We start from the raw sequence: 11387 nt of genomic DNA on the forward strand, positions 1-11387 counted from the left end.
ATTATTTTAATTTAACTAATGATTTTGAATTGAAATCTGGACAAGCAATTACGTAAAATACCCCTTGGATTTCTCATAAAAAATATACTATTAGTCATTGGGTTTTCATAAGAAACAAATAATACCTTCATCCGAATCATTCCTATATATATGTAAGTTCTTTTTAACTAATTCACTAAAATTGTTAAAAAAAGAAACTAATTCACTTAAAGTATAAAAAAATGTTAATTAGTCGTATTAAATTTGTTGGCAACATGAATTATTTATAATAGTTCACTATACTAGTATAAACAGTCTATAGTATATATAGAGAGAGAGACATAAAAAAATAGAACAATTTTACAATCTCGAGAAAGTGTAACCAATTTGTTGCGTGCATGATTCCAATATAATTCTATTGTAATTTTAATAATCTTGTTTTTATTAATTTATTAACCAATACCGACACTTATTGATGGGATTATATATATTTTGATGGTATTGTTTTTTAAAATGTAATGTTCTAGCTAGTGAAGAGTGGGCATTCAACTAACAAAGAGGGGTGGAGTGTGGAATCACTGTGGAGCAGCAATGTCCCCACGTACTAGGCCACTATCAAACCATCCATCAATAATTAGTGTCTTAGCAAATGCTCGTGTAAGGCATAAAAGTGAAGTTTTGGTGGCAAAAAACGTGAAGAGAAGGCTCATTTTCTTGCAAAAAGCGGCAAGTAGTGGCGATGACTTATAAGAGTTGAATTAAATCCATATCGTGCTATTTGCTTTGGAGAAGAATGTGCAACAAGGGCATGCAAACAGTTTAAAAAGTAAAGCATGTATGTGAGTGATGATGAGGCACGCCTTATATAGTCAAAATTGTCTCAACGAACTTCGTAGAATAGAATAGAATCCAATACAAGCCAAGACAATTCATAAGACAACGCGTTTGCATGATCCCATGCGAATTACCAATGAGACAACGACCAAGCCAAGACAAAATGTAGAATAAAGGGAATAGGAAGCATGCTTCAAACAGCAGAAGAATGGTGAGTGATTGATGTGTTTAGCGAAGACGGGTTACAACTTACAAGGTACTATTGATTTGGTTTTTTATAAACTAAACTAAATTTAAATATGCATATATATAAAGTTTATTTTTTATACATTAATGTAAGAATAAAAAACTTTCACTATCAACAAATTTTAGACTCAAATATAAATAAATTTTAATTACTTCAATTCTATTTAATGATACAATTTAAAATAATCTTTAATCAATTGTGATTCTAATTCGAATGACTTATTTTTATCCTTTATATCAATTTTTCAATGAAGTGTACTTTAAAAAAAGTTTATTTTTTAAATATGATTAGTAGAATTAAATGATATTAATTAACTTTCTTAATTAACATAATCATTTTGGCTTATATTTAAGTTTGTACATAGTAATTTATAATTGAATGATGATATAAAAATTATTTACATGATCAATAAATACACTATTTACTCAAAAGTAATCAATAAAAAGTGTTTATTATACATATAAAAACTATGCAGTATTAAATTTTGAATTGTTACAATTACAAATCATGAATAAAACGGATGGAATTTAGATTAAAACAAGTTAATTGGAGCAAGATTCTTGTTTTATTGACTGGTAATTAAACCTGGTGTAAGATTTGTAGATTTGACTGAGTCACTTCGTTTTTCAATTTGGTATAAACAATTCCTTTTCCAAATCAATACTCAATAGGTGAAGCAACTTCCTAGGTTCAATCCAATGTTTCCTCAGTAACAACGTTTTTTACTTGTCCACCCACCATTCGTTTGTGGTATTGCCACCACTAAAAATGGCTTGATTGTTTATTTCAGTTCTATTGGGCCTTACACCAAAAAGGTAACCAAATCCAACTAGCAATGAAAAAAAGTCATAGTTGTGGCCCATTTAAATGCTTTTCATGGACACGAACAAAAGTCATAGTTCGGCTCCAACTTGGAAGAAGACTGCGCAATCGCGTGTCCTTATTGGGTACATACTTTGGCAGTATTGTATTGGTGATTGGTCAGACTAGTGTTATTCTCCGGTGGCTCCTTCCTTCCTTCGCCATGGCGTTCTACGTGCTCTCGCGTCGTTTATCAGCTGGATCCAACTCAACGACGCTCCTCGCCCTGCGTTTTGCTTCCTCTTCCAGATCCTTCTCCTCTTCCTTCAGGGAAGAAAGAGATACCTTTGGACCCATTCAAGTTCCCTCCGACAAGTTTGTTCCTTCTCCTTTCCCACTCTTTTCTTGACTATTTCTTAGTATCTGATTGTGTTGTGTTTCTGCACTACTGTTATAGATTATGGGGAGCACAAACTCAAAGATCGTTGCAGAACTTCGACATCGGTGGGCCCCGCGAACGCATGCCCGAACCCATCATTCGCGCTTTTGGCGTCTTGAAGAAATGCGCTGCTAAGGTCAACATTCATATATATCTTCACTTCTTCTACTTGCACTATCCTCTTTCAAAAATTATCAATTGTTGTTTTGATGCAGGTGAACATGGAGTATGGTCTTGATCCCATCGTGGGAGAAGCAATAATGCAAGCGGCACAAGAAGTAGCCGAGGGAAAACTAAACGAACATTTTCCTCTCGTTGTATGGCAAACTGGCAGTGGCACTCAAAGTAACATGAATGCTAACGAGGTTAGTTACTAGTTAATTAGTGCTTCCTTATTCCTACTAATATTTTTTGAGCTGCACCTAACGTTGATGTTCTGCATACAATAATACTATAGCTCACAATCACATTTAAGAATCTTAGATTAGTGTACTTATGATTATAAATATTCATTGTGCATTAGATAGATAGTTTATGATTGTATTTTAGATTTAAGAATTCATTTTGTTTTTTCAAAAGAATATTTCTGAAGTAATAGGTTCACAATTTTTGTTATTGTTCAGACTGTGTGGATACTGAGTTACTGATAATAATAACTCCTTTGTTCAATCACACTACAGTGGCCAATTGTAAAAACAGAAAGTTTTTTTTTTCCTGAGCTTTTCAGGTTATTGCAAACCGAGCAGCAGAGATTCTTGGCCATAAGCGCGGTGGGAAGTTCGTGCACCCAAATGACCATGTCAATAGATCGCAGTCTTCTAATGATACATTCCCAACCGTAAGCCTCTTGTAATTATATATATTTCCAATTTTTTTTTTGTTGAATTGTCTTGCTATCTGTGTGGTGCAATTCCTGATAAACTGTTTCTTATACTTTGTTTACCCACTGTTCTGGTCTTGTTTAAAGTATTGATTTCTTTTTAATCTGTAATTGTTTACTTCTTTCCAGGTAATGCACATTGCAGCCACAATGGAAATAAACTCAAGACTAATTCCCAGCTTGAAAACCTTACACGGTACACTAAACTCAAAGGTTTGACAAGTTCATACTTTTACACTAGTTATAATTTATAATATGTTGGATATATTGCAGTCCCCCTCTTGCCATTTTGTGAGTTGTGTCATTCTGGTTAGAGCGGATTCCATGTGATTTGCATTAGACTTGATATGTTTTTATCGTGCTACATCGAAATCTGTGATATAAATGTAAGAATTCTGGTGAATTGATATATTCTGAAGTCTTTATATGATTATCTTATGGTTCTGGCCTTCTGGGATTCTGGTCATTTTACCAGTACTAATACTGTCAACACAGGGCTTCCTTGGTTATATTATAGCTTGATAAAATTTTCTAGTTCTATTCTAAGTTTGTGGCTTTCTCTGGCTCTTTATCTCAATTTTCTTTTTGGGCTACCCAGTATGCAATTTGCATTTGGAATTATCTAATGAAGTTATTATGACAGTGAACATGTTAGGAATCTTTTAACTTTGATAAAATATGGAGCCTCAGAAATGGAATTTTATAAACTGAAAGCATTTGACTTTGTAACTAATTTTCTTTAATTGGTTTTCATCATTGTTTTTGTTTTATCAGTTTTAATTTATTTTTTGCCTCTTCTTTTTAAAATATAACAGTCAATTGAATTCAAAGATATTGTCAAGATTGGACGCACTCATACTCAAGATGCAACACCTTTGACTCTTGGGCAAGAGTTTAGTGGGTATACTACACAAGTAAGCTTGCTTATGTTTGGCTTTTGCTGTTTTGTATTTTCTCTATCATTGGTGTTGCATTGTAAAATCCTGGCAGTTCATGGGGAGTGGTTTATCATTACTTTTTCCTTTATCTGCAGGTGAAGTACGGTATTGATCGAGTAATTGGCACTTTGCCGCACCTGTATCAGGTTAGACATTCAAGTACTAAAGCTAACTGCTTGTTCTTCACTATTTACTTTTGGAGTTCTGACTAAAGCAGAGATTTTACTTGAACAGCTTGCCCAGGGTGGTACAGCTGTAGGGACTGGATTGAATACAAAGAAGGGGTATGTATGCTTTCTGATAGTTATGTGGGGGTTCTTATATTTTATTTTTATTTTTGTAACATTTCAGTGTTTTTTTTTTTTTGTAAATTGCTATTTGATGTCTACCAAAATGGATTTGATACCAGTTTTTCTTTTCATTCTGCTTGGCATATTATTACATATGATATGAGATTTTCATCACAGCATGGTCTTTTTTCTTACCATCATTCAGTACCAAAAAGGAATGGGCATTGCCTGGACTGACGTGCATTCACATTTTCAACCATTGAGTTTAATTTATTATGCAATTGTTGAAAATTAGATATTAGATATTTTCTATATCCGCTAGAGACCTTACGGATATGAGTTTGTTTTATTATGAAAATAAATACCACAAGCTTGTAGTGGTTTATTATGCTGAAGAAAATATGTGGTTTAACTTCTAAAGAAATAAATTTGGATAAACAATGATAATTTCCTGGATGAAATTCAGGTTTGATGCCAAGATAGCAGCAGCAGTAGCTGAGGAAACAAATCTGCCTTTTGTTACGGCAGAAAATAAGTTTGAGGCCTTGGTTTGTTGCTATAACTTTTTCCCACCTTATATTTAATGTGTCATGTGTTATTTCATTACACCAGCTTCATTCATTGAACTTGCTTCACATGCAGCAAAACATTGGCTTGCAGTGTGTTAATATTCTCCTTTTGCAGGCTGCCCATGATGCTTTTGTTGAAACTAGTGGAGCACTTAACACTATTGCGGCTTCTTTGATGAAGATTGCTAATGATATACGGTTGTTAGGAAGGTAGGTTGCTAATTATATGACACCGATTGACGAATTGCTTTCTAATGTTCAATAAAAAATTATTTATATTCATTGGTTTTCTTTTATACTATCCTATTATAGTGGTCCACGCTGCGGTCTTGGTGAACTCATTCTTCCTGAAAACGAACCAGGAAGTAGTATCATGCCTGTAAGATCCTCATGCTGACTGAATTTAAATTTGTTACACAAACCAGTTGTTTTCTTTTTTACTTGCTATAGTTCATTGTTTTATTTTTGTTACAATTGGAATTTGACTCTAAGCACAACTGTATTCTGTTTCAGGGGAAGGTTAACCCTACCCAGTGTGAGGCTTTGACAATGGTGTGTGCCCAGGTAGACATCAATTCACCTCATTTTATTAAAATACTTTAATGTTATGACTTATGGAATACTGATTGGCAAACAGTTTCTATGACTTGTAATAAAATCACAATTTGAATTTTATGGTGACTGGAAATTTCTGAATTGGTGTCATGATTCATTTATTTCAGGTCATTGGAAACCATGTTGCAGTTACAGTGGGTGGATCAAATGGTCATTTTGAGCTTAATGTGTTCAAGCCAATGATTGCCAGTTGTCTCCTGCATGTATGTTTTATATACTTTTGTGGTGTTATGTTATTTCTTAATTATCAAGTACATAAAGGGGAACTACTGACTAGCCGTTTAGTCTGGTTCAATTTTCTTATATGAAATTAGAACAGATAAAATCTTGGTTATAGATTACTTTGGCTCTTAGAAATTAGAATAATATTATCATAAGGAAACTGATTTCTTTTCTGTATACTTTTGCCTGGACTATTGAACTGGTTCAAAGCACACATGGTGCATAGAAACCAAGATTGTTCAAGCAGCACTAAGCTTGGTATATGGGAGCTGAAGTTAATTTCTTTATTGTTCCTTTGTCAGTTTGGCATCAGAAAATTATGATACAAGTCAGGTGGACTTGGCTCGAAAGTTAGATGCTCTTTGCTATGTCAGTAAAATAGGAATGAGGATGGAAGATACTTTAGATACCATTATGTTTTATGATTTGTTTATTTTTTCTACGCTGCTTATGTGTCTGTTGCGATGACGTGGTATATGGTGATGCCCCAGAAAAAATTAAGATAAAAGGCTGAGGTGTGTGCAATATAAGGACAGCACGTTGGCTTTTATGTTATTCCAAAACTTTGCAATATGAAATCATATTTCCTACTGCATTACCTGAAAGATGTAAGGAAATGCTTAATCTTTATCTTTATTCTGATAGTCGCTGAGACTGCTTGGAGATTCATCTGCTTCCTTTGAAAAGAATTGTGTGAGAGGCATTCAAGCTAATAGGGAAAGAATTTCAAAATTACTGCATGAGGTGAGTTGTTGACTTATTTGAAACAAATCTCAAATGATGCCAAATAGGTTTAAGTCCCTCCGCTAATCACTGTGTTTCACTTTTAATTCACCTTGCAGTCACTGATGCTCGTCACATCCTTAAACCCAGTAAGTGTCCTCTTGTCTACTTTTGTAACTTGCTAATTTTCACATTTTTTTAAAAACTGAATTTAATTTGTCTGTTCCAGAAAATTGGTTATGACAAGGCAGCAGCAGTTGCCAAGACAGCCCACAAAGAGGGGTGTACTCTTAAGGTGATGATGCCATGTTATACTTGTTTTTCCGTTTGTCTTGCTTATTTTGACCTCTTTCTGAATATTAAATAAAAAATCATGTTTGACATGCATTAATTCTTAACAAATTAAGTTCTTTATGTAAGTATATCCTTGCAGAAGCATTTCAACTCTTGTATTCTCTTTCTTCCATTAATAGTTGTGATTTTTATATGAATGAATTGATCCCTTCTTAATAATTTATGTTTTTCGTGGATGTTCAAAAAATCTTGGCTAAATATCGAAATTGAAATGATTGTTTAGGAAGCTGCATTGAAACTCGGAGTGCTCAGCTCTGAAGATTTTGACAAGCTTGTGGTACCTGAGAAAATGCTTGGACCGTCTGATTGACTAACTCGCAATGTTTTGTTCTAATAATTCCTTGTTTCATCATATCGGCTACATTTGAGGTAGTATTTTTTTAGCTACACCCGTTGATTGGTTTGAGAAATGGCAACCCAATGAACAATAATTTGGCTTCCTCAGTTGATATTCGCGAGGGAAGAGTTCTTCCAAATTTGTAACGAGACAATGTATTGCAGAAATTTACTGAGCCAAATAAAGGGAAATTTTTTATTCATTGTCCTTGCATTATATTTTCAATGATTTCTGGATTGTAAATTTGTCATAATAGAGTTATTAGTTTTTACATAGTGTTCTGTCTTGCTTAGGCGATGAATTTGTGTCTGTGAAAAAGAAGTGAACTAGTGAAGGAGATCTAAAACGGGTGTCTAATAATTTTACTATTAAATATATCTTTTTTTTATAGAAAATACAGTTAAATAAATTTTAGGTTCGCTGTCATTTTTATTTCAGGTTCATCTAATGTGTTTTTCTAATAATATTTTGTAAAAGGATAGATTATTAATAAAATGTGCTTTTTTGGCTTTTCCCTATAAATTTTGAATGGAGTCTATTGTAATTGATATAAATGGCTTAAATCTACTCAGTGACTGAAACTCCCAATTAACCACTATTAGACATTTTAATAACTTTATGAGATTATTAATTACATATCAACAATTGTATAGAATCACGTTTATGCTCGATTTAGACAATTTTTTCATATTGAGAAAGAAAATAAGAAAAAAAAAATATTTTTAATAAATTAAAATTTGCTTGTGCACGAGTTAAAAAAAAAACTTTTTGGAGAATTTAAAAATATTTGGCTTTTTTCTGAAATGTTAATTTTAATTTATTCATGAGCTAATTATAATTTATATAAAAAATATAACATGGCATTAATGTAGACTATATTCTAACTTTATAACTAATTAATTTTCATCAAAAGAACATATTTTGTAGAACTTTTTCTTTTGATCATATTATTTTTTTTCCATCAAATTTAATCTCACGAATCACCACATAAAAAACCTGACAACACAAAATCTTAAAGTTCAGATTTATATGTTTTCCCTTTACTTATACAGACCATTACATAAAAAAACATATATATATATATATATATATATATTAAAGGAGAATGTAAAATTGGGACCCGCAACGTGAATGTGTCAAAAATGATAGGGTACTAATGGTAGAAAGAGTTGCACTCCCAATAATATTTATTAAAAAAAATTGAAAATCATTTAAAAATTAAATTTGGATTTGGAAGTGAATTACGTATAAAGAAGGTTTTACGATGTTGGTCCTTAAATTTCTTGGAAACAAGGGGAAAGAAAACAAGAAACTAAACCCGCAAAAACTGAACTCCTATGTCATCAGCCACGAGGAGAGAAGCTAAGTCAGGGATAGGCAACTCCAATGAGATCCAATCCAAATCCTGTTCGTTCTTTTGATAGTTGCTTCTAATTAAATAAACAAATTGTTTATAATTTTAAAATATATATTTACCCAACAAATTTAAAAAAAAGCTATGACAAAGATTTGTTTTATGTATTTAATATGTGCATTTATTTTATCTTATTTTGTTGAAGATTAAATTTCATTATTAATATAAAAAGGAAGATTATTATTATTATTAAACTTATCTACTATCCCTTATCCAATATCTTGTTTGTAAGCAATCATTTAAATCACCAAGTTCCTATCATGCCTATTATATGGCATCTTGAGTTCATCATTATCACCCTCTACGACTTTTACATTATCACCCCAATCACTTGATGGACTTAAATCGCCATTATTTTCATTAAAATCTCCATTATCGTCATCAATATCCACGTTTTCATAATCAATTTCCTCCTGTTGCGAATACTTCAATAACCAATTAAAAGTATAATTTGACCTTGATCTCAGCAACCCTATGGATGCCACAAGTTGTAAAGCAAATGCAGTACCCCACCCCACAATTGTGACCAAAACACTCGTCCCAGGTTCAATAAAAAAAACCACCCTAATGACATTAATGAACAGCTAAACGAGGATTTTATTTCTAAGACACAACTCAGTTCCATTTTTAAGGAGGGAGGGAATGTATACAGGGACATACCGTATGAGTTTTTAAAATCTTTCCTGATAATTAGTATAACTTACTGAAGTTGCTCATGAAAGCATACAAAGTGATCCAAACATCCCTACATCGTCTTCGTCAACCTGACAAAAGCTCATTATAATTGAATATGGTATAATTTCATCGTGAAATTAGTATAAGGTACGCAAGAATGCTTATTGAGTCAGGAAACTTTCATAATTAACAGGCAAGTATATCGAAGCCAGGTGCAACCCCATCTTCATGAAAAAATAGCATAAACAAATAAACATAATACAAATTGCAGATATACAACTTAAATTTTGAATAAAACTAACACGGTCTAAGAAAAACAGACAATCTGTCAAAAAAAACACTAGCCATGTAACTCAGGATGCCAGCCAAATAGAAGATTCAATGCCCTTCCTTCCAATCTCCCAAAATGTCACTTCTTTGATTTCTTTGATGCTCTGCACAAAGCAGATTTTCATTTAGACTGCAATATGGACAACAAATAAAAGAAGCTAAAGGCATGAACCACAATACTCACTGGGCTGGCAGGGATGCTATTGCAGATGGAGCACTTGGGGCTGCTGATGGCTTCTCTCCAGGGCCCTACACATTTAAGAGAAAATGGTTCAAATTCCTCCATACAACTTTATCAACAATTCTTAGTGATGTAAATTGACAAGCAGAGCAACTAAGAAAACACAAATTCATCTATATATAGATGAACAGATAGACTCTCAACATTAGAAAACTCACTTGAGCCAAACGCTCTTCTCTCCTAGCATTTTTCCTCTCCCTGCTAGCCTTGTTCTTGGCACGCTTTGCCTCAAACTGGTCAGACAAGGTCTTTTCTCTTGCCTTTTCAGCCTTGGACTTGTGTATGCTCTCCATCAAGACTCTCTTGTTCTTGAAGACATTACCCTTTACCTTCATGTACATATCATGGTACATATGCTTGTCAATCTTCTTTGCTTCCCTGTACTTGCGGAGCAATCGTCTGAGGACACGCATCCTCCTCATCCAAAGGATTTTGGTGGGGAGCCTAGCCTCTCTTGTACCCTTACGCTTACCTATTAATTTTTATTTAGGCAAAAACTGTTAATGCTTTTTGCTAGTGCCTAGGACCATATAGAAATTCATGGCATGATGCCCAGATAGCAATATTTCATTTTTGAACAAATTGTCAATTTAGTTCCTAAATTTGGAATTCATTGTCACTTTAGTTCTTAGATCTTTTTTATTTTTTATAATAAAGGTCTCTAAAACTGTAAATCATTTCATACAAGTCCCTACCACTAACTGCCAATTTGGTCCCTGGACATGTGTTAACATGTTATATGTTCATTTAAGTCACATGTTCCGTTGCATATAACTTTTGGGTGACGGATCACAGTTTCAGGGACTGTTTGAATTTAGTTAATTCTAGGACTAAAGTGACAACAAATCACAATTACAGGAACTAAATTGATCATTTACTCTTTCATTTCCATGCCCATTTTTAGTCTCCACTAGTCTAGAAAAGCTTGTTCAGCCTAAACTAATAGCATGGCACATCTATTACATTGATCTTTCCAATTGAAATGCAACTCAGTTTAATCCTACAAGGTTTTAAATGTTTGATGACCACAGGTTCATTTGCAATTAGCAAAAACACACTTAATGTTAGAAAAAGTTACATACCATAACCAGAGTGACGTCCCTTCCTCTTGGCCTCCTTCATTCTGCGAGCACGGGAACGGGAATGAATCTTAGTTGGCTTCCTGATAATGAAACCATCCTTAACCAATTTCCTTATGTTTTGTCCTGCAAAACGAATCACACCATACTATGAAACCAATTCGTCAACAATATAAATCAAACAGCATAATATTCCAATAAGTGAAAAATGGCGTAGAATTAAGTGAATTCGGTGAAAAGAAGCTAATGATAAGTGAAAGAGAGATAGATTGAGAGTGCGTACGAGAATTAGCCATGGAGATTTCATTGACCTCATTAGGGTCAAGCCAAACTTTGCCTCTACCACACTTGAGAACGCTAGCGGCAAGCCGCTTCTGAAGTTTCAGAGACACCATCTATCTCTCTCTCTCTCTCTCTCTC

The 11387-nt window shown here is 33.4% G+C and overlaps 2 protein-coding genes across 2 annotated transcripts; one reads left to right on the forward strand and one right to left on the reverse strand.

The window, feature by feature from the left end:
• Window positions 1–1855: 1855 nt before the first annotated feature.
• LOC100819617 (fumarate hydratase 1, mitochondrial) lies at window positions 1856–7430 on the forward strand. The gene is made up of 17 exons (XM_003535975.5): window positions 1856–2236; window positions 2319–2436; window positions 2516–2665; window positions 3028–3138; window positions 3310–3393; window positions 3996–4094; window positions 4214–4264; window positions 4353–4402; window positions 4875–4956; window positions 5093–5187; window positions 5290–5356; window positions 5491–5541; window positions 5700–5795; window positions 6460–6558; window positions 6657–6686; window positions 6767–6832; window positions 7115–7430. Exons 1-17 carry the CDS (start codon window positions 1896–1898, stop codon window positions 7199–7201), a joined length of 1677 nt encoding a protein of 558 aa, XP_003536023.2. The 5' UTR covers window positions 1856–1895; the 3' UTR covers window positions 7202–7430.
• A 2192-nt stretch (window positions 7431–9622) lies between these two features.
• LOC100499883 (uncharacterized) lies at window positions 9623–11387 on the reverse strand. Its single transcript, NM_001250452.2, has 5 exons — window positions 11251–11387; window positions 10971–11093; window positions 10047–10360; window positions 9832–9896; window positions 9623–9751 (listed from the first exon to the last, which is right to left on the reverse strand). Exons 1-5 carry the CDS (start codon window positions 11360–11362, stop codon window positions 9727–9729), a joined length of 639 nt encoding a protein of 212 aa, NP_001237381.1. The 5' UTR covers window positions 11363–11387; the 3' UTR covers window positions 9623–9726.

The sequence above is a fragment of the Glycine max genome, chromosome 10, assembly GCF_000004515.6.
Source record: "Glycine max cultivar Williams 82 chromosome 10, Glycine_max_v4.0, whole genome shotgun sequence".
Classification (NCBI taxonomy): domain Eukaryota; kingdom Viridiplantae; phylum Streptophyta; class Magnoliopsida; order Fabales; family Fabaceae; genus Glycine; species Glycine max.

Bases quoted from the DNA above. Each gene is read 5' to 3' on its own strand.
- LOC100819617 (XM_003535975.5), top strand. From the start codon at position 1,896: ATGAAAAAAAGTCATAGTTGTGGCCCATTTAAATGCTTTTCATGGACA. The intron at 4,957-5,092 runs GTTTGTTGCTAT...CTCCTTTTGCAG, and splicing joins AAAATAAGTTTGAGGCCTTG to GCTGCCCATGATGCTTTTGT. The intron at 6,833-7,114 runs GTGATGATGCCA...ATGATTGTTTAG, and splicing joins AAGAGGGGTGTACTCTTAAG to GAAGCTGCATTGAAACTCGG.
- LOC100499883 (NM_001250452.2), bottom strand. From the start codon at position 11,362: ATGGTGTCTCTGAAACTTCAGAAGCGGCTTGCCGCTAGCGTTCTCAAG. The intron at 11,094-11,250 runs GTACGCACTCTC...TTCGTTTTGCAG, and splicing joins AATCTCCATGGCTAATTCTC to GACAAAACATAAGGAAATTG. The intron at 9,752-9,831 runs GTGAGTATTGTG...TGCTTTGTGCAG, and splicing joins ATAGCATCCCTGCCAGCCCA to AGCATCAAAGAAATCAAAGA.